General features: G+C 40.8%; 1 protein-coding gene across 3 annotated transcripts in view; it reads left to right on the top strand.

Moving 5' to 3' along the window:
* The first annotated feature begins 5087 nt into the window (after positions 1-5087).
* Positions 5088-27442, top strand: part of grm5b (glutamate receptor, metabotropic 5b) — an 80552-nt gene continuing 58197 nt past the window's right edge. Inside the window, exons 1-4 of one of the 3 annotated variants that reach the window (XM_074678924.1) lie at positions 5088-5176; positions 13025-13411; positions 13962-14411; positions 14549-14663. In XM_074678924.1, the coding sequence (XP_074535025.1) occupies positions 13259-13411; positions 13962-14411; positions 14549-14663 (718 nt within the window). In that variant the 5' untranslated portion in view covers positions 5088-5176; positions 13025-13258. Of the gene's footprint in view, positions 5177-6484; positions 6726-13024; positions 13412-13961; positions 14412-14548; positions 14664-27442 lie in introns of those variants that run through there. The other 2 variants (XM_074678925.1, XM_074678923.1) reach the window with 2 other exon arrangements.

Genomic DNA, 27442 nt, shown 5'->3' with positions numbered 1-27442 from the left:
GAAGAACACTGATTATCTTACCAGCTGGTGGTGTGTCTTGTGGTTATTTCTGTTTTTTTTCCTCATCTAAGAGAGATCATTCAAAATCCACCCAACAGCCCTGAAAGATAAAAGGTAAAATTCTACCACAGAGAAGAGACATAATTTCCACCTTGTTGCCTAAAGAGATAATTTGTTTCTTAGCTCTAAAATCAGCTTGAAAATTGCTTCTCAGCCAAAGTCCTGTAAACAGGTGCAGCTGTGTCTGACTGCTTCTGTACTCTATGAAAAATCAAGTTAGCAGCTGGCTCACAGGAGTGATGGAGAGGGGGAAGTGTTGATACAAGTGTTGATCAAGGGTGTGTGTGTGTGTGTGTGTGTGTGTGTGTGTGTGTGTGTGTGTGTGTGTGTGTGTGTGTGTGTGTGTGTGTGTGTGTGTGTGTGTGTGTGTGTGCGCTAGAGAAAAAAAATCATGCTTTAGATGTGTATTACACGTGTATTTGTGGCTCAGGATCAAAGACGTTCAGAGGATACAACCTCACCACCCCAGACTGGACGCTCTTCATGCATCCAGACATGAGTAAGAAGATAGATTACATCAGCACTGGCTCTGAAAATACTTTAATGGGGCTTTTAAGGGGGTTAATGCTATCCTTAGACTAAATAAATAATCTGTTTAAATAAGCAGATAGATATTTTAACTAAAATAATCATTTACACCCCCAAGATTAAAGTTCTAATGGTGTCCTTCTAGTCATTTCTGCAGGCTAACATTGCTGCAGCATCCCCAGTTTGTGTGCTGTCCCTGATATCAGGGTGTCTAGAGACAGCATGGCAGCTTGTCAACCTGCACTGACAGTTAACATCGACACAGAGGCAGCTTTTAGTTAGTATGCGTCCAGACTCTGGAACAGCCTGCAGAAGGATATGAGAACATTCTCACTCTACAAAATGCACCACATTTACATTTTTGTACTTGAAATGTGATAAATAAACAGAGGAATGTTTGGCATTACATACTTGATACATAAGTAGGCTTCTACTGGAAATCTTTTCAAGCACTGTCTTTTAAAGTCAGCTATAGAAATAAGACTTTTCACTTAATTACAGTGCATTTCAAGTGGTTTTAACAAGTCATGCAAACAATGGTAGAGTAGGTGGACTGATTTCCCTTTGTGTCATATTGCAAAAAGTGTTTACAAGCAGCATTATTTCAACCCACTGATTCTGAGACTTTTCTCATGATGAATGTGTGTAGATGGTAAGTAGATGACGTAAGCAAAACTATCAAGCAGACTGAAGATATAAATAATAAAACCAGAGTGGATCTACCACTTTTTGTGATGCAGCTAAGCAGCATTTACATTCAAGTTTTTACATCTTTAGTGAAAAATGAATCACATGGCACAACAGTGACTCTTTCATAACCGTTTCTCCGTTGGCATGATGCAGCCGTAGTGTTTTTTTCTCCTTCATTTGTCCCACTTAGTGTGGGAGTATCACAGTCAAATGACAACCCTGTAAATCAGCTGTGTGTCTATGGCAACCATGGGCATCCACTGTTATTTTGAAATTCCATTGAATAATTGATTTGCAGTCTGTGACACTGACTCTGTTGTGCTTGTGATTTGTGGAGGAGTGTGGTGAAAAGAGAATTTTACCCTATAGATGCTGAGATGCGTGTGCTTCACATTTGTAATCTGGCTGCACATGAGCCACGCTCACACATCCACAGACACACAGAACAGTAATAGTGTGTGTGTGTTTTTTGTTGCAGTTGTGTTGCTGTAATCTTGTTTTCCTCCTAACCTACAGACCTGTCGCATTGTGATGAACTCCACTTTAGCCCACACACTCTGCTTGGCAGTGTTAGATTACACACACTCATTGCGCTAACTGGATGATATTTATCTCTCTCACTCCAAATCTCCATGCTTTGACACACTCTACTCTGTCACATGTTTCAATATTAATTCAATTATTGATCCTAATTTGCATCAGTCAAGCTCCAGATGTCCCTACTGATTGATGAGCCCTGTGTGTGAGTGTGCTTGTTGATTTTGTGTTTCAGTGAGAGGTTTCCATGGAAATGTGACCCCAGATCATTTTGACATTTCATTAGTCCTAAACGGCTCAGTTTAGAAAATTAAAGATGGGATGTGATACGACAGCAAAAGGAATCCCTCTATATTCAAGTCTCTAAACTGAAAAGATTGTGCATCTGTTACACTTATGACCTCTGCATTTGATCATGTGTCACAACACAGCAACAAACCTGTTACATTTTAGAAACATCAACCCCCTTTTTTCTAAATTAACAGGACACAACGAATGAACGACTGCAGCCAAATGAAGCACATAATCTGTATATTAGCTTTCACAGTGTATGCAAGGTATGCTTTTGTTCCTGTGGTCATTAGTCAGCTGTGAGTGTGTTAAATAACCCTGATCAATACGATCAATATTAGTAATAAACTCAAGTGTTCTTGTGAGATCACTCACAGTAATGTTAACTGAAGAACTTGACAGCCAAGTGAGTTATTATGAAAATGAAGAAGCAATAAATATACTATAGATTGGCTCCTTTAAGAATGTCAGTGCAAATGAGTGAGCTGTTTGCTGCTTTCTTTGTCTTAGTTAGATGCAGAATGGCCACCAGGTCCCTGGAAACATGACCTCTGTGAATAAGTGTCTTATGCACGTCTAGATTTTTGACCAGGGTGGCTCCAGTGCCTGAAGTAAAGACACCCCATGATGGTTACCTGGTTGCAAACACGGTAAAGACGCTAAACACACCTGATCAAAATATACTGCAACTGTTCCTCTTGTGTTGTTGCATTTCATTGAACCATAAAGAGGATTTTTTAGGTAGTGTAACATTATCTGAAGGCCCTGATGTACTGCTAATCAGGAAGTTTGAGTAACAGATGGCTAATTGGCAATTAACTAAAGATCATCCAAGCCACAAGCATGAAATCATAATGGATTTTGACACCTAACCCTATGAGAGGACGTGTAAGTGAAAAAGGTGTTAAGCTGTGAGAGCAGTCACTGCCCATTGGGTCTTTTTTTATTTAAACTCCCACCAACAAGTTAAAAGAATCAATAAACTTTGCCAAAAAGTTAGCCTGGAGTCTTTCAGGGCCCCTGGGGGAAATACAGCTTTGAGGATTTTTTAGCTCAGTTTTACTCTTGGAAATGTAAAAAAGAGTTACTACTGATCTAATTCTTAGTATTTTGACCAGGAGGTGCAAATTTACACACGCACCTTTGTTATTACATTGGGTGGTGGCCAAATTATTACAGTACTTGGCATATTTACAGTTTTTCTCAGTTGCTTTGGTTCATTTCCCAGATCAGAATAGAAATTCTCAAAACTACTAGTTGGATCTTCACAACAATGTGTCACTTGTGCACACCCAAAAAAAAAAGTTACTTATTTCTTTGATCAAGTTGGAAATGCTTTGAGACATCCATGTAAATGATTATTTACAATTCTCTGCTGAGATGAGGACTTGTCATTCTGATGGCACTGACGTGTTCACTGACACTGATATTTACTTTTGAGAGATGAACTAGGAAATTTGAGAAAGAGACAGGCTTTTGCAGGTGATACATGGTGTTTTGCTGTTTGTACAAACTGTTTTGAGAAATGCATTTACTGTTTTGCAAATGGCGAGGATGATTTGAGAAATGTACCAAAGCGACTAGGAAAAAACTGTAGGAGGTTTCACTGGTTTTCATTGAAGTTTCCCTTGCTGTAGAACAGGGGTGGCCAACCTGTGGCTCACAAGCCGCATGTGGCTCTTTGCCTTTTGGTGTGTGGCTCTTCGATCCATTCATAAAATATATGTTTAGTTATAAGTAGTGGTGTGCCGATCAATCTAAACTATATATATGGATGCCAACATTGGGATCAGTTGGGATTGATACTGAAGTTTCAGTTTCTCTTCTCTTGTATGAATTTCAACACACAAACAGTGAATCTCACTTTGAAAACTGGAAATGTATTGATTTTCATTTTATGACATTTTGTTTATGTGTGAGAGGAAGTGTGTTTGTAAGACCATGTACGTGACGTGGCTCTCTGTAGTACCATGGTAATTTTTGTGGCTCTTGGTCTCAGTCTGGTTGGCCACCCCTCACCATAGAAGTTTTCCTTATAAAGAACATTGAACATGATGGACTGGCCTCCTCAAGTCTGGACCTTGACCCCGTTAAGCACATTTGAGTGGGTTGTACAATAAAAGTGGACAGATTGTACATTCAAAGGAAAGCTTAAGGCTTGAGTTGCAGAAGTCATGAAAACATAAGTGTTGAAGTTCTCAGGAAATACACTGACACTTTGCCAGAAACATGTGCTTCTGTAATTGCTGCAAAAGGTGCAGATACCCAATATCAAAATTAAAAGTAGATAGAAACAGCAGGACTGACTTCATCAGATATTTGTTGTGCAAATAAATCTGTATTTTCGGAACCGTCAGGGTATCTAATAAATCTGGCCACCACTGTATGTTTATTGAATAGGTGGACTGGTATGTCTGCCTGTTTGCTGCATGTGCTTGTGTCAAAACTGGCTCAGAGAACTGAAACAGATCGACAGACAGTGAGAGATATAGAGGTCAGGGTTAGTAAGGCTATCAGCTAAAGCTGCGTGTGTATGAGAAAAAGGGTGTGTGAACTTGTGTAGTTGTGTATGTGAGCAGTTGCTTGGGTATGTCTATGCTCTTTTAATGGCCTGCTAATCCCAAATGCATTTGGCTGGCAAATTAATCCAAGCCTTGTCATAGCCAAGCCCTAATACCCCCTCTTCTATCCCAAAGCCTGCATGCTCCCTGTCTCCCTCTCCATCTCCTACTCTTCCTCTCGGGCCACTCTCGATCACTATCTTTCTCCAGATGGTATCTTGGAGGTAGGTGTGATATCGAGAGAAAGACAGAGACAGGGAGTCGGAGTGAGTGTGTGTGTGTGTGTTTGTGTGTGTGTGTGAGAGAGAGAGAGAGTGAGGGAGAAATGGTGGCTGACCTGTGACGAGAACGAAGCCTCCTCATTGGAGAGACAGAGAGGGAGAGAGAGAGCAGGGGGTTTATTTGTTGCCATAGTGAAAAAGTAGATTACCCGCCGCCAGCATGATGCCCTGATGGACGCGTGAGGGATGCTGCTTCTTCAGGAACAGTCACCTGTTCTGCATGCTTAGGTATGTGACCACGATCTTTGCTTTACATTCCTGCAGGGAATATATCTAGTGGCGCGACCGGGTGTTGCAGACCAATTCTCGGGCTTTTCTGTTTTTCCTAGCAGCCAAGTTCGTGATCGGGAATGCACCTCAGAGTGACAACAGTGAGGGACCACTGCCTCAGATAACTGCCTTTACTGAGCCGATTACTGATATGTAGGAGTAAAGCATTAAAGTGAAGGGTTCTGTAGAAGCTGTAAGAGAAGAAAGTGAAGACCAAAATTATGAGATGATTGTACAGTGCTATCATTCTAACTTTTGCAAAATTTATGCAACGTGACATGCTTTTTATGGTCAGATTTTTAGTGGCCTGTTGTTTCCCAGAAGCATGATTTATTTTTGTAATGTACTATCTATCTATCTATCTATCTATCTATCTATCTATCTATCTATCTATCTATCTATCTATCTATCTATCTATCTATCTATCTATCATATTTATTTATTGAGTTTTTATTTATTTATTTTGCAGGGAAGCAGGATTAGATTTGTATTGAGTTGCAATATTTCATGATTTGATATGTGAGGGTTTTCAAGTTAGGCACCCAGGAGCAGCTTCATAAATTAAAGGCTCCTCACTCCTGTAGCTTCTCTGGAACTTAAGATGTTATTGATCCCTTCTTCTGACGCCTTATTCCAGCACTCAGTGTTGGTCTGGGGGCTGAGGGCAACCTCAGTCATGCAAGAAAACCTACTTTTACAGCAGTTACATGTTATTGCACCATGCTGGGTTACCTTTCACTGGATGGTTAATTAAAAAGTGGTGTACATGGTGGTGCACTTGAGAGAAATGCACACTAAGGTGGACCAGGTCACTCAAATCATTAACTTAGTTGGACACTCACACTGCATGTGTCCTGCTGTTTCTGCGAGTGTTTCTGTTGTGTTGGAGAAGCTTTGGCCAAATTCCACCAAACAGTTTTCATTTCATCATGTCAGTTAGTCAGACTGGACTTTATAAAACTGAAAGGGACATGTCTTCAGCTCTAAATGGCTGAATCATGATGACAGCTGTGGTCAGTGGTGTGAAAAGGTCTACAAACAGATTTTAGTCCAGGTACCTGTCAGAGAATAATGCTCATTTGATGGCTGTGAGAGTGAAGGGGGTTTAGGTAGAGAAGATTGGGCAAAGTTGAATTCTACCACATCTTGGTAAGGAAACGAAACTAATCAATGAGCCTCCTCCGCACCTGGCCAGTAAATGTGGGATAGGGGACGTGTGGGGAGATAAGCGGAGGGAAAGCGGGGAGAGGGGCTGAGAAGAGGAGGAGCAGAGAAGAGAGGACAAGGGGGTGGGTTGAAGGAGAGAGAGGGAGATGTTTGGAGAGAGGCTCAGGTGTGCGTGACTGGAAAACGGAGGAATGGGCTCGGAAGCTACACAGCTCCGGTGAGATGACATTGGATTAGCCTACATAGTCTCTGCATTGTCTTATTTTCTGTGGTACTAATTTGAAACCAAATTATCCAGCGGCACCTTTCAGTGACGTCAGGGGGAAATAAATCCTGTAAGGTAAGACTCAGAGTGAACATTTGACTGAATTATACCCTTCATTAAAGATCATCTCAATCATTTCTGATGCCTTTCTTATGAATTTGCTGCACTTTATCATTTTATGTCCTTGAAAGCTTCCTAAAAAGACGCACTTGCAGCGACAAGCTGGTTATCCTTGAATGATGCTGTGAGGTTATATCCCGTAACTGTGTAACCCAGTTAAAGAGGGGCAGCCAGTTGCATAGTTGGAAAGGATGCATACATTCATGCCATGAGGCAGAGATGGCTTAGAAACGCGGATCTCGTTGATGCATGCTTTAGTCATGTTAATTTTAGACGTTGTCTCTGTCATGTTTTGCACCGGACGTTTGTAATCAAACCACGGGTGTTTCATTATGTGCAAATGATAGACGCCGATCTCCCATTGCGGTTGACGGATGCAGCGCTGCGCCAGTCATTGTTGTTGTCTCCGGGTTTTATTTCTCCTTGGAGAGAGGCAGTTTGACCAGGGGCTGAGCGAGCATTTCAGTGATGGAGTATGGGTTTACAAATATCTGATATTCACTGTAATGCCAGCACTGTGAAACATCAAGGTAAACAGAACAGATAAAGCAACACCGGCACAATGGGGTCGTTGAAATCCCATGATTGACAACGCTCCCAGTGTATGCTGCAAGTCCTTGTTAAAAACATTGCAGGGTGAAGTGATTTAAGGTCAGATCTTGTTTGTGGGACTTGTGCAGACTCTGTCACACCTTGTCTGGTGTGTGACTGCTGCAGGTCCGTTCCTGTGTTGGCACTCTGGCAGCAGTATCCAAAGGTGCATAGAAGACAGTAGTTAACTGCAGCACATTTGCAGTGACATACTTGTTGGTGATCTGCTGTGGGTAATAGCTTTTTCTCCACAGTGCCATGGTTAAAGAGAGATTTTGATGGTGTTTGACATTGTCATGCCCTCAACTGTCTCATAAGGTCCTGCAGTATCACACCACATTCATTTTGTAAGACATTTTTAAAAAATGAATGTTGTAAATATTTGTATCACTTAGCTGCCCTTCACCAGTTAAGGTAACAGTTAAGGATGATAGAAATATGCATGTTAAAATTCTATTATATTTATCCTAAATATATCTATGGAATGACACAAAAACACATTAATGATGCCTGTATGCAATGTGAGCAGAAAGTAGCATTTTTAAAAAATAAATAACAAATTCTTTGTTGTAGTTAGCTTATAGTACCTGTCAAAACTGTAATGCTGACACCCAATCAAGAGGCAAAAAAAGAAGTATCTACACCGCTCCTTATTATATGTGTTTAAATGCACATTCTTGCTTGTGTTTGTCTGTGTGGGTAATCAGGTTAGTATTTGTCTGGATGTAAATTTACCCTGAAATGCTTTCCTCTCCCTACATTTTAAAAAACACAATACACAGTCTGTAAAGTTTCTGATAAGCCAAAAAAGACAAACCATTGCAATGTAGTCCAGAAACTGCACCCCTCTTCTCATGTTATTGAAGTCCCTGAGAGGAATTTGAAAAGTCTCACTTCTAGATATATGTCTGATCGTGATCCAAAATTTAAAATGAGATTATCAGCCCCACTATAGGTTTTTTCTAAATGCTATTTCTCATCTGCCCAATCAGGATTGGTTTATGGTACATAGAAGTCCCCTAACAACACCACGCTAACCAACAAAGTTTAGCATTAAGACTAAATATCTGTTTTTCTGCTGAAATTTTTTTATTGGATTCATTTTGGTGTGAAGGTGGACACTGAAGCTGTTACAAGGAAAAAGGACATAAGGGCAGAAGAAAGCTAAATGGGAGAGTGATAGAGCACGAGCTAAAACACAGGCTACACTGTTTGTGATAATGTTCAGTCCGACCCTCATGCAATAAAATGAAGAACTAGGTTACGTTAGCTCTGAGGTTGTAGTTGAAAGATGTTGATGAGATGTTGGTGAGAGTCACATCCTTATGACAGTGGGCGCAAGTGCTCATGGGAAAACAAATCTTTAGTCCAAAGTCCAGGTCGTTCTCGCAGCCCCTTCATTTTAAACAAATATTTTTATGAACATAGATGTTTGTCTGTGTCACACAGGTCAAAGAGGAAACAGATATCTTTGTACTTTAGGGATTATTCATATCTATCATACTTTCATTTTAGTCCCCTGTCATTGTGTCATACATTAAATGCTCTCCAGTGAAACTTACTAACTCAGAAGGGGGAGCCATAATGCCTTTCTGCCTGTGCTGTGTGTTAAGGTTGATGCACAAGTTTACCTGGAGGGTTTTATAACATCATTGTGCAGTTTGGATGGAGCTGTAGATATAAATGCCTAATGGCGTGTGCTAAATGTTTGCTCCTAGAATGAGGATTTGATTTTCTTCTCCTTACAATGAGAGTTTGGGCCTACGCAACCAGAGACAGACACAGAGGGGAGTACGTGACTGAGAGTGTCAGAGAGAGACATGCTGCAGGGCTGCAAATGAATTGGTGGCTGATCTCAGGGAGAGGAAACATATGGTAAAATGACTTCTTATGATTGAGAAGAGAAGTGACATTTTAAGTGAAGGGAGTTTGAAATATTTGTAACTTAACATGAATACGGCAGTAACTGTCGCGTCACAGTGAGCACACTGTGTGTCTCTGTGTTGGAGGGAGCTGAGTTTGGTTGGATTTTTTCATTACTGGAGCAGCAGTTAGCCCTGTTGCCATCCTGACACTGTTGTGTTAATTATGTTCAGTGAGACTCTCTGTCCCTTGATGCTTTTTTTTTCACTCTCCTTCTTCTCTTTCTTATCCTAATTCCTTCTCCTCTGTCTCTTTTCCTCTTCTCAGAACTTGTTTCCATCCTCTCCTTCTCCCATTTTTCTCTCCTTTAATTTTTTTCTTTTTCATAATCTCTCTCATCACATCTTCTTCTGTTTTCACTGTGTTTGTGCTGGTTCCTTCCCCTCCGAGTGCACTAACTAACAAAGTTAACTGGCCAGCTCCCCTGTCACGACCTTGATCCTGTTTTGCATAAGCAGTGGAGGCCACCCTCTGCTGTTTAAACTGTAAATTGCTCCATTCCAGTTAACTTGAGCATCTGTGTTGCTCCGAGGTTTAGTAAATTACAAGACTTGCTCATTAATGCAGAGGAATGGCTGCTTGAAACTTTACTTGAGGGAGAAAAGTGATGCCCCCTCCTCTTGTTTGATGACTGTTAAACACCAAGTGCTTGGTGTAACTCTTCTTATATTGTAGCTTGTTGTGTTCTGTGTGTGTTTGAAGTGTTCAATGAGTGTCTGACCGGGCTTAATTTTGCAAAAAGATGTATCCTAAAATTCACAGCACATACAATGAAGTGGAATACAAAATACCCCAGATTGAACTTTCTCTTCCAAAAAAAAAAAAAAAAACCTTCAGCTTAGTTTTGATCTTTAAAATACTTTTAACTCTAATTTGAACAGTGAGGTGTTATGGTTAGTCCTGTTGCCTTACAGCAAGAAGGTTCCTGGTTTATTTAGGAGGGTTGCATGATCCCCTTGTGCATGTGTGAGTTTTCTCCAGATACTCCGGCTTCCTCCTTTTTTTCAAAGACAGCCAGATTGATCACTCCCAATCTCCCATGGGTGTGAGTGTATGAGTGAACGGCTGTCTCTGCATGCTAGCCCTGTGATCGGATGGTGACCTGCTCAGGGTGCACCCTGGGATATGCGTCAGCCCCCACCCTGACACCAAGAGGGAAAAACAGAAAAGATAATCCATGGATAGACAGACAGAGCTATGCACAGTGTCTCATTAATAATAATAGTATAGGATAAAACACAACTAGTTTGATTAGGGTAGAGTGGAAGAGTAGATACTTGGGGAATAATATTTGGTGCATTTAATTCATTTTTAGTTCCCAAACTAATAGATACAAAAACAAAAGTGTGACTACCAGCAGTTTTATCTGGCCTGGACAGTTTCACACATTCATGCCTGGGCGCTGTGAGAACTTGTCAGACCACCAAAAGATTCTTCATAGCAGCTGTGAAGTTTGTTTCAATGTTGAGCTTATGAATGGGAAATGGTTAAATTTTATTGATACTTATACCACCATTACTTCTGCTAAAAAATACACTTCTGTATCCACTCCATCATCAGCTCATGTTAACACAGGTTAGGTCATAAATGTCTTTATGAGTCTGCTCTGCTCTGAGAACACTTACTTGAGGGTCTTTGTTAGCTATTGAAAACTCTTGCGAATTACTTTAGGTTTTATGTTTGTTATCACATTGGAAAAGATAAACTCGGATGTCGTGGTGAGGATCAACAGCTGTTGTAAGTGTCAACCACTGATTTAGCTGTAAGTGACTAGATAACAGGGTCACTGAACTAAAACACTGGACAAATGTTGCTGATATTTCCACCCTTGCTTGATACCACACAGCCATAGACTTTGCGTGTTGCTTATAGTCACATATTTTTTTTGTAACATAAATGTCATGGTTTGGGTTTTTGGTTCATGTTTCTCTAGGTTTTCTTGTGTTTTTGTCCTTTCGTGTTTCTTTGTAATTCTTGTCCTGTGTCTCTGTGTTTATCTTAGTTATTTTTGTTGAATGTTCAGTGTCTCTTGTTTTTGTCTTAAGTTCATGCTTCTTGTGGTTTTGGTTTGGTTCTCCTGGTGTTTCCCTTGTGGTTGATTACCCCTCAGTGTATAAAGGCCATGTCCACACGTAGCCTGGTATTTAGGAAAACGCATATATCTTTATACGTTTACGCCTGTCATCCACACGAAACCGCATTTTAATGTCACCGAAAACAATGTTTTCCAAAAACTCTGGCCAAAGTGAAGATTTTGGAAAACAGGTTTCATGGTTTTGTGTAGACGCCGGTATACAGAGTTTTTATGGTTCTTAAACGTCAGAAATTAATGACGGGGGCTCATTCTGGTTGGCTGACATGGGTTTTATGTCTGGAAATCACTGCCCATTATGGGTTCGGCATGCCTCAAGCCGCACTCACCGGCGGATTTACCCACTGCGTGTGGAGGTATTTTTAAAAAAACGAGGGGGATACTCGTTTTTGAAAATACCCTAATACCCTGCTAAGTGTGGACATGGCCAAAGTCTCTGTTTCCTTTGTTCTTGGTTGGTCCATTGTTTGCTGTCCATTGTTTGCTGTTGCCTCGTATCTTGCGTATTCAGTGCCTCTTGTTTTTTTCCTGTAAGATTTTCTAGTGTTGTTGGCTTGTTTCTTTTGTTGGCTTTGTTGATTTTTGGTTTTTGAGTTTAGTTAAAATAAAAGCTTTTTTAGTTTCAATCCGCATTTGGGTCCATCTCTGTTGTTTTTTCCCCAGGTTTCATGACAATAAAGGTACACTCAAGACTTCTTCTGTCTGCCATACTTGTACCCAGGACTTCTTGATTGTCCTTGCTTACTGCCTCTCACAACAACGTTTTTTTGCAAAGCATCCCAGAGTTAAGCACAGATAAGGGAACTATTTAGCTTTAAAGAAATCCCAAGTTGCCATCATAGTACTGCTTTTGCATCACTTCTGTGTAGTGCTTTTGTTTCTTTGCCACAGAGGTGGTGACTATGGTTTTTGGAGCCAGTGCTCCAGTCATCACATTAAGCTTCATTAGAGAGCAAACAGTTACTGCTCATTATGTTGGTCACCATTATGGCTGACTCTGCAATCATTATGTTGATTTCACTTGCACAGTTTGCATTCCCATTTTGATTAAACACAAAGTGTGCCGCTGAGATTTACACTTTCAGTGAAACAGGTGCACACGATGCCTAGTGCGAGTTAACAACATGGACTAAAGCTTTGATTTACTCAGGTGGAATCCTCCGGTAGTAGACTAGAATATTAGGTTCAAGAAAAAAAGACACAGAAATGAAAACTTTCACGAATTTTGGCTTATTTTGATTTATTTTGAACTTTGCAGAAGTTGAAATATTGTATGCTTTACAAGAAACAGCTCTGCATTCAAGGTTTGCATTAGAATCCCACATAATCTGTAAAGAAGCATTTACATCAGTATAACCTTCAGAGAAACAAAATAAAATGTCAACATCAGACTAGAACTGATGTAATTTGAAGCTTATTCATATCATTATAAATGCTTTTGTGAAATGTATGATTCAAGTAAACATAAGGAAAGGGGATTTTGTTCACGGACTGGTTGCGCAGAACCTGTTGAATTGCAGAAAAGATCGGAAAATTCTAACAAAGTGTTTTCTGCTCACAGGCTCATGTGCACGTACCATGTAACCGGGGAAGCCTGAAGTTATCTCAGCCACTGAGACTAAGCCCAGATTTTTTTTGAATTCCTCAGGTTGCACTGCTGCACCTGTCTCAGCTGTTGCAGCGATGGTCCCACCTTGAACCCTGAATGCAAGGAAGTTGGAAAAGAGGAGGATATTGAAACCATCCATTCTTGAGATCTTCTGCGTCACCAGCACTTGCCCTCGCCATGGCCAGGAAAAGTGTTTTTCAGACATGTAGTTTCCTGTGACGGCTAGAAACAGCATACCTGTGATCTTCCTCTTTGATACCTCAACGGACCAAGATGATTCCTCAGCTGCTGCTGCTTCTGTCTGTTTGGTTCTGGCCTGACCCGGCTGACTGTGCGTCCAATGAGCGGCGAGTTGTAGCACACATACCTGGTGACATCATTATTGGAGCATTGTTCTCTGTCCATCATCAGCCTCCAGCAGACAAGGTGATGCTGAAATTTCATGACTGTCAACATGATTTTTATGACTTTAACATGGAAACCTGTCTGAATTTGAAATAAGTGCTTTGGAATTATTGCAGAGCAGAGCCAGAAATGGGAAATTTTCCATTTGGTTATACAAACTGTCGTAATGATCCGCTGCTTATTAAGACCTGAAGAACACATTCAATTTGTAGAATGGGTCTATGAACCCACAACCTCCATTAGCTACCCCAGGAACCTGCAGACACACACTGACATTTTAGATTTTTTCCCATCTCATTATAGATAATTGCACACTCTGGAAAAAAATGTCTTTTTCGCCATGGCAGCCATGGATATAGAGCCAATAACAGTTCACCAATGAACCACCTATGTTGAGAGTGTGTCATTTAAAAATGTGGTTATCCAGTTTACTCAAAAGTAAAAATGTTAATGCCTCTGTCCCATAATGACCAGGTTTTAACAACTTTATTATCTAAATGTTAAATCAATTCACTCAATTTCTTTTTCTTTCCTTTGCCCCCTACCCCAACACACCCACATACCCACACAGGTACATGAGCGCAAGTGTGGCGCAGTGCGAGAGCAGTATGGCATCCAGAGGGTGGAGGCCATGATGCACACGCTGGACCGCATCAACACTGACCCGCACATCCTTCCCAACATCACCCTGGGCTGCGAGATCCGGGACTCTTGTTGGCACTCAGCCGTGGCTCTGGAGCAGAGCATCGAGTTCATACGAGATTCCCTGGTGTCTTCTGATGAGGCCGAGGAGTGGGGTGGAGGAGTTTCCTGGGGAGGTGGGGGAGGAGGAGGGGGAGGGGGAGGAGCAGCAATGAAGTGCTCGGATCCTTCAGCCACTCCAATGCGGGGAAAGAAACCTATTGTGGGTCTGATTGGACCAGGATCCAGCTCAGTGGCCATCCAAGTCCAGAACCTCCTACAGCTGTTCAACATACCTCAGATTGCCTACTCTGCCACCAGTATGGACCTCAGTGATAAGGTGAGGCCTTGCCCTTTGGACGAATATCAAGTTGTACAAACTTAGGCCAGTGCAAGGACAAGGAACTCTTACAGAGGATAATTGAGCTGCTTTAGTGCTTCTGTGTGTTCCTGATTTTGTCTCCATTGCCTTTCCAGAGCCTTTATAAGTACTTCATGCGTGTGGTGCCTTCAGATGCCCAGCAGGCACGAGCGATGGTGGACATTGTCAAGAGATACAACTGGAGCTACGTGTCTGCTATCCACACTGAAGGTACAACTTCCCACTCTCTTTTTCTAAACTTTTTAACTTTTCTTCAGACGATGCTCACACCCACTACCTCCGCCTTATTATGCTGCGTTTCAATCCTTTTTTACTTTTATTTACCCAGATCTGAAAATTAACAGAGCTGTGAGTCAGAAAGCCATTGATTGCTCTCAGATGATGAATTCAGCAGATGTTTCTTACGCTTCACAAAAGGGAACTTTGTGAGGTTTCTGAGCAAGGCAGAATAAATGTGTTTTTTTTTAAGAACAGAGAAGCATTCCTGGCCTCAGGACAAAGAGAAAGAGTGAATAATGTTTCAGACAGGAGTGTTGATGTCAAGAATGAAATGAAGATAGAGAGGGAAGTGTTTCAAAGAGATAGGAAAAGGGAGTTTTCAGCTTAAAGTAAATGGGATTTAAAAAGGATTCATGGCAGCCAAGGTAGAACTTGCCAGCTGCCAAGAAGGTGATGAAGCAGTGGTGTCCCAAAAACAGCCATGTAGCCCAGCGGGGATGAAGGGGTGAAGAGAGTCATAAGAACAGGTGGTGGCCACACTGCTAGAACATCTGAGCATCTCAGAGGGAGTCAGATTGTGCCAGTGGGCACAATCAGAGGAAGATAAAGTGGCTGGTAACCTTGTGTTATTGAGGGTATTCAAAAGAAGTGTGGTAACTTGCCTGAAATAGCCTGCACTGTTGTTGCAGGTAATCTGTCAATGGAATTAAGTGTATTAGACAAAGCGTAGAAATTAGGGATGCACAATATTGGATTTTTGTCGATATCTGACATGCCGATATATCGAAACCCCTTTTGGCCGATACCGATAATCACAAGTTTGTTTGTTTTTTTTACTGTAAAGAAAGCTAAGTCTATCCTGTACTGGCATTTATATGTTACTCTTATTGTGACTGTCTTATTTGTTTAAGAAACACATAAAACAAGACAAAAAACATTTGATTTGACCATAAATAAGAAATGTATTGTTTTTTCTAACTCAAGACATTCAGTATTGAAATACAGAAAAATAGTTTCTTTAGATCACATGAACTTTAAATGTACAATGCATTTTTAAACATAACCAAGTTGCATTTGATTATTTTAGAGCTACTGTAACAACCTGGTGACAGACACAGAGCTCTGCAGTGCAAATAAATGAAGTGCTACATTTTATTTAAGGAGCTTATTTTTCAGATAGAAAATAATAATAATCTTAACTGAATAGCACCTTATCAGCTGTGCATATTGGCAGAAATTTTCATATCTGCAGGTACCCATAAACGTGTTATTAAGCTTTTATCAGCCGATACCGATATTGTGCCGATAATATCGTGCATCCCTAATAGAAATCCACCTTGCTCACTCAGTCATTCACACACTTGGTCTCAAAGTGAGGCCATATGTTTTGTGTGTGTGTGTGTGTGTGTGCGTGTGTGCGTGTGTGTGTGTCAAACATAAAAATGTGTGGTTAAGAGCAATAACCACGCACTTACACAAGCTTGCCCCCTTGCATGCACCCACGCGCATGCTGAAGACCTTAGATCCCGGCCTCGGGTGTTGCCTGAAGGCTTAACTTCAGTGTATCAGTTCAGTTATGAGCACTGTGTCAGTGGTGTGTGCATTTAGCATTTACATATAAGTGTGCATATTGAGTATGCATGTCTATATTTAGCATTAGTGTGTCGAACGTGTGTGGAAGATGTTAGTTCATGTATAATTTTAAGTTTATACAGAGCATACAAAGAAACGGACAAACCTTACCACAAGCGTACCGTAGTGTTTAATTAAAATGAAATTCTGGCGTTATTTAACCAAGTAACGCTTGGTCACATACAGGTGGGACATGTGTTTCTAGGAATTTGTGCCAGTGAGAGTGGTTGTGCCTCTGTGAGTGTGTGTGTTTGTCACGAAAGTATTAGTCTTCGTATTTCACCAGACAGGCAGGTTTCACCTTGGAACTGGTCTTCAAGGTCGGCAGCTGCCTTCTCAAATACAATCATTATCAAACACAGAGAGCAAGAGAGGGAGGGTGGAAGAGAGGAGACAGAATTAAGAAGGGATAGAAAAGGGAGAGAAGAAGAGAGAAAGATAAGGATGAGAGGACAGTGATAGGGGTGGTATGGCAGAGAGGGCCAGCACAGAGGGCTGAGAGACAGAGGAGGGTGGAAACTGAAGGAGGGAAGGATGAATTGTGAAAATTTTGGGTTATAAAAAAGAAGAAGAATGTTGGATGAGGGACAAGTGCGAGTGAATCGGGGGAGCTATGATAACACTGCCAGAAAACCAAAGAAGATGGAGTTTAAGGTGTGTGTGTGTGTGCAGATAGAGATAGATGTGCCCGTGCTTTGGATAGATAAGAGAGCAAATGGGAGCTGCAGAATTACTGAAAGATGGGAGGGAGTGGGGGGAGTTTATAGAGACTCATTAATTCTCTGCATTAACATTTTGCATCTGGAGGCAAGAGGCGACGGATACTGATATGCAAGAAACTGAATAATACATGTAATATCAGCCAAGTAATTACACTGAAGTGATGAAGTATTATTATTGGAGGGAGGAACACACTGAATATCACCTTCTTATTGGGAGATAGTAGCTTTTTACAAGCACGGGTCTGATTATATGTATGAGACGTTTGGATGTTTCATGGAATACAAAGAAGTCTCTCAAGGCTTAACTTAAATCTGTCAGACACAGGTCATGATGCAAAAATACATTCATTTCCCAGTTGAGCAATTTTGGTTGATTAGGTTGATAGCAACTTTTAACAACTTGATTTCCAGTATTAATATTTTATTAAAACAAAAACTCTTCATATTTTATCTGGAGCAACCTAAATAGTGAGAGTTTAGTCGATACATCTTGACTAACAACTTAAATTAACTTAAGTAAACAGCATGTTTTATGTTGTGTAAGATATTTTTAACCTTGTTCTGTTGTTCTGGAAAAAAAAACCAAATGACTCAGAGCTGACTGGCACACTTGCCTGTCTTCATATTGTGAAAATAACAGTCCTTGAACTGGTGACCACAGCGCATTCCTTTGTTTTGGAATAATAAACAAAATTAATTGCTTTTTTTCAATGACTTATTTTTAGAAAAAAACAATTAGCAGGACAAACTCATTCAAGTGTAGTGTCTGTAGGGAGAGCTACTCTTAAGGTTTTGATCAGACTGACCTCAAAAACATGAAAACTTAAAGGTGTTTGTTTCAATCACCAACAGGAAAGTCATGAACATGTTAGATTAATCTGAATTATTAAACAAAAAAGCTTATTAAGACTAATGCAAGATACACAAAATGAATCTGATATGAAAAACAAGGCTTTGGTTTTTGGACTGTTTTTAATACCACTAAGCTCAAAACTTGTTCCAATAGACTCAAAACAGCTGAGCAGAATGAAGCACTGCACTATAGGAGGTTTTTTTAAAGGTTATGTAAGAGGTTATTTATCAGAAACTTTTTGAGGTGCATGCCTTATTCAAAAAAAAGTATAACAGCTCTCCTAAGAGTACACAGGCCTGGTATCTACTACCATAATGAAATGAGGTCAATCAAAAACTATGGTACAAAATGTAATTTATGTTCAGAATTTCAAATTGTATCATTGCAGCCAAAATGAATTAAACGTAATCTAGAAATTGGATATCTAAACAGGTGCACAATCATTAAGGTTGGGAGCAGTTGAGGCCTGAATCCCCGATATCATTGTATGCAGCAAACACTCTGGGGTAGACCTAATAGAAAACCAAACAACCTGAGTATTGTGTGCAAGACAGGGTTCCCTGGACTGGTTGCCAGTCTATCAAAGGGCCAGCAGCATGGAGGAACAGAAAACCAATCATGCAATTCAGAGAAGCCAATCAACCTTTTTATTAACATACTTTGTCTTTTAGGCCATAATGTCAATTAACATGAGAGAAAGACAGATCGATGGATCGATGGATAGATGGATAGGTTAGAGCATTAATACATGCCATAGACCCATTGCAAAGAAGCAGCAAATACACATTTTGTACAATAACCATTATAAAGTCTGAAAAAGGATCAACATTGTTGCCCTCAACAGCAAATGTGAATTACCTTGTTTCACTCCTCCTCCGTCTCCTCATCTCATCCCTCCCAGGTGTTCAGTTCAATTTAATTCAGCTCAATTGGTTTTATTGACATGAAATTTGACATGTGTTAACCGAGCACGCTCCGACAGAAATTGATCAGCCTTTCAATAACTCAAGATGTCAACCTCTTCTCCGCCTCTGCCTATTTACTGCCTCTTTCTTACTTTCTCTCATTTCTTTCTAACCACTTCTAACCGTTTCTCCTTTATTGCCTCTTCTGACACCCCTGATTTTCTCTCCCCTCCTTGTCTGTTCCCTCTTTGTCTCTTTCTTCCATCACCCTTCTCTCAGTCTACACAAGGAAGATGACTTGCTCTGTGCCTGTTTAACTACCAGGCTCTCTACAGGATTGAGGAAGATGAAAAGTGGAATGGGTTCAGAGAGAAGTGTTGAGAAAGGAATAATGAAGGAGGGGAAAGAGATTGACGGGATCTGTACAGATTTTCCCTGTCGTCTCTGGCAGCGCTGCCAAAGGGTGCAGGATTCAAATGGGTCAGGGACCAGTTTCTGATGGGTCCCTGTATAACAAGAGTTGTTTTATGTTTTAATGAGCCTAGGTTGTAGGACTGTGTTAACTTGGATTGGCTTGGACTTAGATTTAAGAATGTATATTCTTGGAGTAACAGCTAAAGCTGAGATAGAGAGATGGATGACTCCTGCTGCCAGGGCTCTATCCCTGCTAATAGTGAGGGAGTATTAAACAGAGGTTTACTATTGGCACATTTTAGTTCTTAAAGGTAGGGTCTGCAAGAATTGTCGTTACTTGTTAGTAAACAGAAATTCAAACTGGGCTTCTTCTTCTTGGATCAGTGCCAGCAGCAGCGCACACCCACAGGCTGCAACCGTGAACACATTCACTAGCCCAGCAACCACCTGCAGCATCGTATTTCTACGTGGGAGAGGCTTGAGAGCCGTGCACCTGACTTGGCATGTGAGCACAAAGTTATGATGGGTATTTGACACATACCTGGTTAGCAGAATCCCAAGTCGCGTCGCTCTTTGTCTGAGCTGCTGTCCAAATGCCCAAAAGAGAGTGAAAGTCAGGCTAAGCTTCCCCTGGGTTTACTAAAAAGCTTAATCTATTTGGCGTTTTGTTTCACTTTGTTGCGTGTTTCTTGCTCCATGCTACGTTCATTATTGTAGCCGCTCAGGTTACATTCTTCCACTTGCTAGTGTCAACATGCAAAGTCACTTATGCACTGGGCACACTGTGTCAGGTTGAGGTAACGACGCTTACTTTCCACCCAGAAATGTCCCAATACAACCAAAACATCAGCATGCAGGCAGAGAAGAGGGTTCGAGGCAGACACTGACACAAATGTACAGAGGCCCAGAAGTGATGACTGAGCAGATAATTTTTTAAAAAAGATGACATTGTATGTTTTAGAAAAAACCCCACAGACTCTAACTTTACCAAAGAGCGGTGTCAATACTGTCACACTGCAAAAACTGAAATCTTATCAAGTGTTTTTTTCTTATTTTCAGTAGAAAATTCCTTTGTAGATTCAATATGAGCCAAATTCACATGACCAATTCAGAAAAATGTCTTGTTTAAAGTTATTTAAGGACAAAAATGAGGTCTGAATTGCTCGTAAGGAGTAAAAAAAATCTGCCAATGGAACAAGAGAAAAGTTACTTGTATTAAGACATTGTTCTAGTCTCAAGGAAATTTTCAAGCAATTTTTACTTGTTCCATTGGCAGATTTTTTTACTGGTTACAGGCGACTCAAACCTCATTTTAGTACTCCGATAACTTGAAACAAGACATATTTCTGGATTGATAAATTGAAAGTGGCTCATATCGAGTATAATAAGTCAATTTTTTCTTAAAAAAGACAAAAAACACTTGATAAGATTTCAGTTTTTTGCAGTGCAGTTAGAGCATATGTTTGCAGAAGGTGAAAAATGGTCAGAAAAACAAAAAGAAAAGATGCAGGATGTTCTCAGGAGCCTGTTTTTGAACTATTCGTGCTGGGCGCTTCAACCCAGCTGCCATTAGCCATGTTTTTTAAATGTCATTTGATGTCATCCTAAGGTTGATGAGTGAGTTTCAAATGAGCTGGCAGTCATCCCGCTCAGTGGAGAGTTGTTTTTGACCTCTGATGGTCTGTAGTTTTAATATTCCCAATGTTTGCTTTTTAAGCTTGTTCTAATGAGATGACACCTTAGAGGTTTGGATGGAAGCAACCTGACGCTCACTTTACTCCTCTGCCAGAAAAGCCAACATTTAACCCTTCTTTGGCTCACTCAGAAACTTTCTTTTCAACTCTTTTGGCATGATCAATAGTTGCTTTTTGATTCCTAATACTTTTGAGGTACTTCTAAAACGGTTTGTGCCTTCCAGCTGGCCCTACTGCACAGAGATCATGATGACCACAGTATTGTTTTTAATACTTTCTCTCATTACCTGAAACAAATCTCTTTTAAGAAGAATAAGGTGTGCCTCTTTTGACATGTGGAATGAAACGTCTGACATACATGTAGATGATGATTATGAAAGATTTTGCTTAATTTATCCAGAGCTTTATTAAAAACACTGAGGCTATGGACATATTTAAAATTTCTGCTTGCTTTTTCGAAGACAAGATAAAGGAAGATAAAGGAAGATAATGAAACAGTTAAAGGTTGATTTGGATTAAAACCATAGAGAGAAAGGAATACCAGGGGTATGGCGGCAACACTATCTGTGGTTTTCAGCTCTTTGTGAAGACAAATTTGATGATGAGACAAAAGCAAAGAGTCTTCAACATGAAAAAATCAACAGCTGGCTCCGAACAATCCTGTAATGTGAATATCCTTTGATGTTTTAAAACTCAATTATAGTTTTATAGTTTGTTGATTGGACTCAGGAAGCTGGGAGTGGTGGTTTTCAGTGTAACTTTCTCAGTCTGTTCATGTCCAAGTGCTACTAAATGTTATGTATGTTTGTGGTCTGTGTCAGCCATGTTGTTCTCCACCTTATTTCACTCTGTGTCTGACACATTACATGTGTTACTGAGCATCTTCCTCAGGGTATTCCTTTATTTGACAGTTAACGGTGCCTTGTTTGATAACCGCAGATGATACAGGAGGCGTGGTGTGTTTCCTGAGGAATGTGGAGAGCTATGGGAAAATGTACTAAAGTGCATAATAAAACAGGGAATAAAAGGTGGATTCCCTCCTTTACTATTGTTTAGATTGTACTGCTGTAGGGGGTGCTGAGGAGGGGGAGCATCTACTCACTGGGAGGACAGGGAAATGGGACAAAAATGTAATTGTATGTAGTGCACCTGATGGGAATGATAAGAGGGTGAGGATGGTAATTGAGAAAGATGGAGAAAACGTGAGTAGGAGAAGAAGGAGATGGAGACGAGGGTGGTGGTGGTGTAGGTGGTAACAGGGGGCTGAAGAAATGTCTATGTGAAATGTTTCTGCCATATTGCTGCTAATAGATCTGGGATTTAAGAAGTAAGGGGCTGGAGGGGGCTGAGAAGGACCAACATAGAGGACCCTTCAGCTTTGCATTTGATTGCATGTGGTAAAGTGTTGCAATGTCCTGGATCAGGAGGGAGAGATCAAAGCAGAGGAGGGCAGCGGGGGGCATTAATGTGAGGAGCACAGGGAATTTGGCTGTAAGCTTTCCTCCAAATTTTACTGTAAGCTGTTTTTGTCTGTGTTATTTATATTTGAGATTATGATTTTAAATACAGGGATTAAAGAGAAATACAGTGGTGCAAAAGAGGTAAAAGGACTGATGGAATAGAAATGAAACAGACAAGCTGAAATGAGGGATCTGTTTCACCGGTGGTTACATTTGCTTTCATTTGTTTGTGACAAAGCAAAGAATGCCATCCAGAGGTTGAAATTAAGCCAGGACAGCTTTTTTAAGAACATCGCCCCCTCTATTGTAATCTCTGGCCCATGGACATTACTTTTCATCCATAAAATAAGAGTCAAGACTTGGGTACCCCATTCAGACTGACAGGAGGGCATACAGGCACAGATAAAAGAGAAATATTATCATGCACGATCTGTTTGCCTTTTTGTGTCAGCAGGTTTATGTAATGGTTGGGTAGCATGTTGGATTACACTTAGGACACGGTAACACTGGCAATCTGTATTGCGCTTAAACACGCTTCAATCCTTGCAGTCCACATCGTTTGACCAGTGTGACTGCAACTGTTCTGTGTTTGAGCATGATTCACTTCTCTGCTTTGGCACGCTTCGGAGAGGTGGGCTTCAGCCCGGTTCACTTCATGCACAAGCACAAGCACAGGGACATGAGGTATGATCATAGACTGTAAAAAAAATGGACATCGGCTTGCTCGGCTCGAAGTGAGGTCTCCTCAAAAACTGCTCCCCCTGGTGGCTGGCTGCAGTACAGGTTAGAACATTCGGCTTTCCAGCCATTCCAGGTGGGCTGTGGTCAAACTTTAAAAAATTAATACAACTCGTAGAAATGTTTCTCACGATTGTTGTAGTGATTTGAAGATACCATTTGGCTGTCTTGTATTCAAGTCCTCTTTTTTCTGAAAAGTTTCGTTTTCATTAGTTAAACAAGGTTAAAAACGAGGCTTTACGTAAGGTTTAACAATGATTGACAGCTGCCGTTCTCGTGTATTTTTTTTCATTCTGCATGTCGGGAGGTAGAGTCAAGAAGTGATTAGACTTTTGAAAGAAAAAAAAAATATATTTTAGTCACCCAGCTCCACTCAAATTCTCCCAGAATTCCTCACAGTCTCTACTGCGCAGACTCTGGCTGCAACTGCTACCAATGGCTGCGCCTGTGACGGAGGTATTTTGGCTTCAAAACCGTACAATGATATATAGTCTACGGGTATGATCCATGATGTATGATTGCTGCGACTGCTCCTCTCAACAATCATTTTAAATAATAGTGAAGCTGTTAAAGGGCTGTGTCAGACCAAAAGCACTTAAAATAAGCCAAAAGGTCACTCAAGTTGTAACAGTGCTTTCTGATTCTCATGGCACTAATTATGATGAGATTGCACTGCATGTAAATAGACACTTCATGATGACGTAGGCGGGCCATGCGTGTGCCAAAAGTCTGGTTCCTGTTGGAGTAGTGTGACCACTGGCTGTACTCTCCAGCAGGGGAATGGTGCTGTGGGGGGTAATCATGCTTGAGTATGGCACGGATCAAATGGCCAGTGAGAAAATGATCCTCAACATCATTAATTCTGTAAAATACTGTTGTCTGAATTTGCAGATTTCTACAAACTGTGAGCAAGACTACTTTGTCTTTTCTATACTCAACTTACTTGTCCGCACATACAGGCACAGACTAACAGAAGACCACATTCTTAGCAGCATGACATTCCAGCCAACTCAAGGCGTGTGACTCTACTGGTGGTGATTTTCTCTTCCTTACATGTTGACTTTAACCAGGAACCAGTGGTTTTGAAACAAACCAGCTAGGGAGAAAACTGACACCACAGCCAACATCCTTGTATAAACCTCCAGTGTAGTGAGAACATTGACAGCAGTGAAGCTGTCGGCACTGGCTCCATTCAACTCAAAGCTTGTGAAACAAATTCTGAAGCAGTGATTAACTCGGTGACAAGGACCACTGCGGAAAAGCCTTCGGATCACAGGAAAATGACGTTAGCAGGCTAGTGAAACGTGTAATCAGCTGGCCTGGACTCTGTCAATCATGCACCCAGGCCAGGGGGCCACTTATGGTGTCAAGCTCTGCCTTCGAATCTTAGAGGGCAGCTTGAGGTTGTAATGATAATAACAGCAATAATAATAGTAAAAATAACAATAATTCTTCAGCCCCTTCCAAAGAGGGGACTGCATCAGAGATGGGGGTCAGAATCTTGAAATCCTTCTGCTGAAGGACGGAGGGGGTGGTGTGATCAATGGAGAGGGTCCTGATGATGACATGGGCAACTAAGGCCCTGACCGGTTGAAGTTTATGGATGGATTTAAGAGAGGCACCACAGGGAATAAGAGTAATCAATGGGGTACTGTTGGGTGTGAGGGAAAGGTGGTGGCAATTAATGCCACATAGATGGATATGTGTAGACCGAGTGACATTGACGTGGGTTTGGAATAATAGTGCTCTGTCAGGGATGACCCCCAGACTCTGAGATGGGAACGGGTGAGAAGCTGAAGAGTTGTCAATTATAAGTGGAAAACTGTCAAGCTTTGATGCAGAGGATGTAAAGGTAGATGTAGTCTGTGTTAGAGCTGAAACGATTCCTCGAATGATTCGAGGTACTCGATTACAAAAAATACTCGAGTAATTTTCTCCGCCTCGAGGAATCATTTAATTTTAAAAAAGATCAAAGAGTGGTATTTCAAATAGAGCTGAGGCCATATTAAGAGAGTTTTCAGACCCCTCAAGCTAACTCTTATACAAAATGGCAACTAGCAACAAATCTAGCTTCTTTTCTGGAGTTTGGAGACTAATGGGTCATTCTTCGAAACGAATGCCATTTGGGTCGGCAACATTTGATGAGATGTACAAGGCACAAAAAATGTGTCAAAGTGTGTTTACAGATTTTGGAGCTACCAAAGCAAGTGCTCTTATTGACATGCTGTATCAGAAAATTTATTTCTTGAAGAGAAAAATTTTCACTTGAAAAATAACTGCTCTTTAACTAAACAAAAAATGTATTTCAGTAGATTACTCGATTAATCGATGGGATTTTCAGTAGAATACTCGAATACTAAAATATTCGATAGCTGCAGCCCTAGTCTGTGTATATGAGGTGTTATTCTCCATGTGGAGCTTAAGATAGCTTTGGACAGGCGTAGATGTATAAGAAGTAATAACCCAAACAAAATATGTATAGATTTCACCTATGAGACAACACACTCAGGGTGAAGTGTGTGGATGACCATTATTGAGGTACTGAGGCAATGCACTGCAGGTGGGTGAGTTTAATAAAGCAGGGTGGATAAAAATAAACTGCAGGAGCAGAAAATTGAAGGAATTCTTTTTTTGTCAGGCTTTAAAGATGATCATCCTTGGGGGGGATGTTCAGTGCTCTGCTTTGTGTTAGTGTCTTTTGTATTTAATCATGACCATTTAGATATTTTTTTTCCCAAATCATTTCACATAAACATACAGTTAATATAATTTTTGTAATACTATCATGTCAAACACTATGAATTCTTAACTTATGAGTTACATACAGAGGTTTCAAACCAAAGCACAGATGTGTCATCTTCCATGATATCACTCCATATAACAGAGACAGGGAGAAACGCAGCGCTGACAGAGGAAATGCAGACCTTGAAACGCAGCATTAATCTATATATCATCTTGTTTGCAATACATCACAACACTCTCCTGTGTGTTTGCTGTAGCTGGAGACTGGCAAACACCCCTCTTCAAGTGACTTCCTTGAGAAATGGCCTCAATACCGTCATGTCTGGTCGGTGTATCTCCAAATGTGTACACATTTCATTGTCACAGAGTCAAGTTAATTTGTGGTGTAGTAGTGAGGAGGAGAGGATGGGCTGACATCTGTTTTGTTTAGCTATCGCCTAGAGAGGATCTCAAATTGATGAATACTTGTAAGTGTGGGTGGTTTTTTTTTGTGAAATTCGAGCACAAGTGTGTATTTGTGTTAGCATTTATGTGAGAGTGTGCTGGTGATGTAAAGTAGCACAGTGAACATGCATGTGCGTTTGAAACGGAGTGATGAGGAAACACATGTCAGGCTCGCTGAGTGATGGAGAGACAGAGAGAGGTCTCACACATAAATCCCTGATGAGACCAGAGTGAAGTAGGTTACAAGCTTTATCGATTCTGATGATGGTAATAGTATGAATGTGTGTGTGTGTGTGTACACGTGTGTGTGTGAGTGTGGGGAGGGATGGTCTGTACCATCTGTCTCCCAATCCTCTCACTGAGACACTAATTACAGGACTTTACACTTTGCTCCAACCACACTCATCATTGGCTTGACTACGCACACACACACACAAATTTTCTTTTTCTTTAAGTGCGTACTGTCCTTCCCTCTCTTTCCCTGATTTTTCCTCCATTCACTCCTCTTTACTGCAATGGTGCACCAAACCTCTGTCCTTTCCCTTACTTGTGTCCTCTTCACATTAAATGTTCTGTTATTTCCTCTCTTTTGACCTCTTCTTTTTCCTCATCAGTTGAGGCAGAGCCCAGATCAGTGATGCCTAATTAGCACTCATTCTATTGTTGATAGCGCCATCAGTACAAAGGAGGAAACATTAGAAGACACAGCAACCTCATTGAGGGAAAAAGAAGAAGAGAAAAAAACTGGCAAAAACTGTGAAAACCAGAGGTCTTTGATCTTTTCTTCAATCAACACACAGAAGGGAGAGAGATAAAAGGGAGAGGAAGGGAAATTAAAAAGGGGAATCCTATCATGTTCTTTGCCAGTGTGTACAACCCTTCATTCGCATAAATTCCAGGTCACCCACTTTCCCTGGCAGAGAAATGGGTGCCACAGTGGGGAGACGCTTTCTCTGACATAAATTCACGAGTAGTGCCGTAGCAAGTGATTTACTGCACTGGGCATTCTTATAAAAATCCGAAGGGGGAAGTCTTTGAATGTTATCATTTTGATTGGAGAAAGTCTGGACATTTAAGATAAGTTTCAACTATTCAAGTCAGTTATAAATGAGCAAATCAAGTCAGTATTGTTCCTTCCTTTTATCTACTTGTATTCACATTCATCC

Source organism: Halichoeres trimaculatus, unplaced genomic scaffold, assembly GCF_033239565.1.
Source record: "Halichoeres trimaculatus isolate MK-OKI-2021-1 unplaced genomic scaffold, fHalTri1.1 fHalTri1_scaffold_9, whole genome shotgun sequence".
NCBI classification, from domain to species: Eukaryota; Metazoa; Chordata; class Actinopteri; order Labriformes; family Labridae; genus Halichoeres; species Halichoeres trimaculatus.
This window is presented reverse-complemented; position numbering and strand designations above follow the sequence as displayed.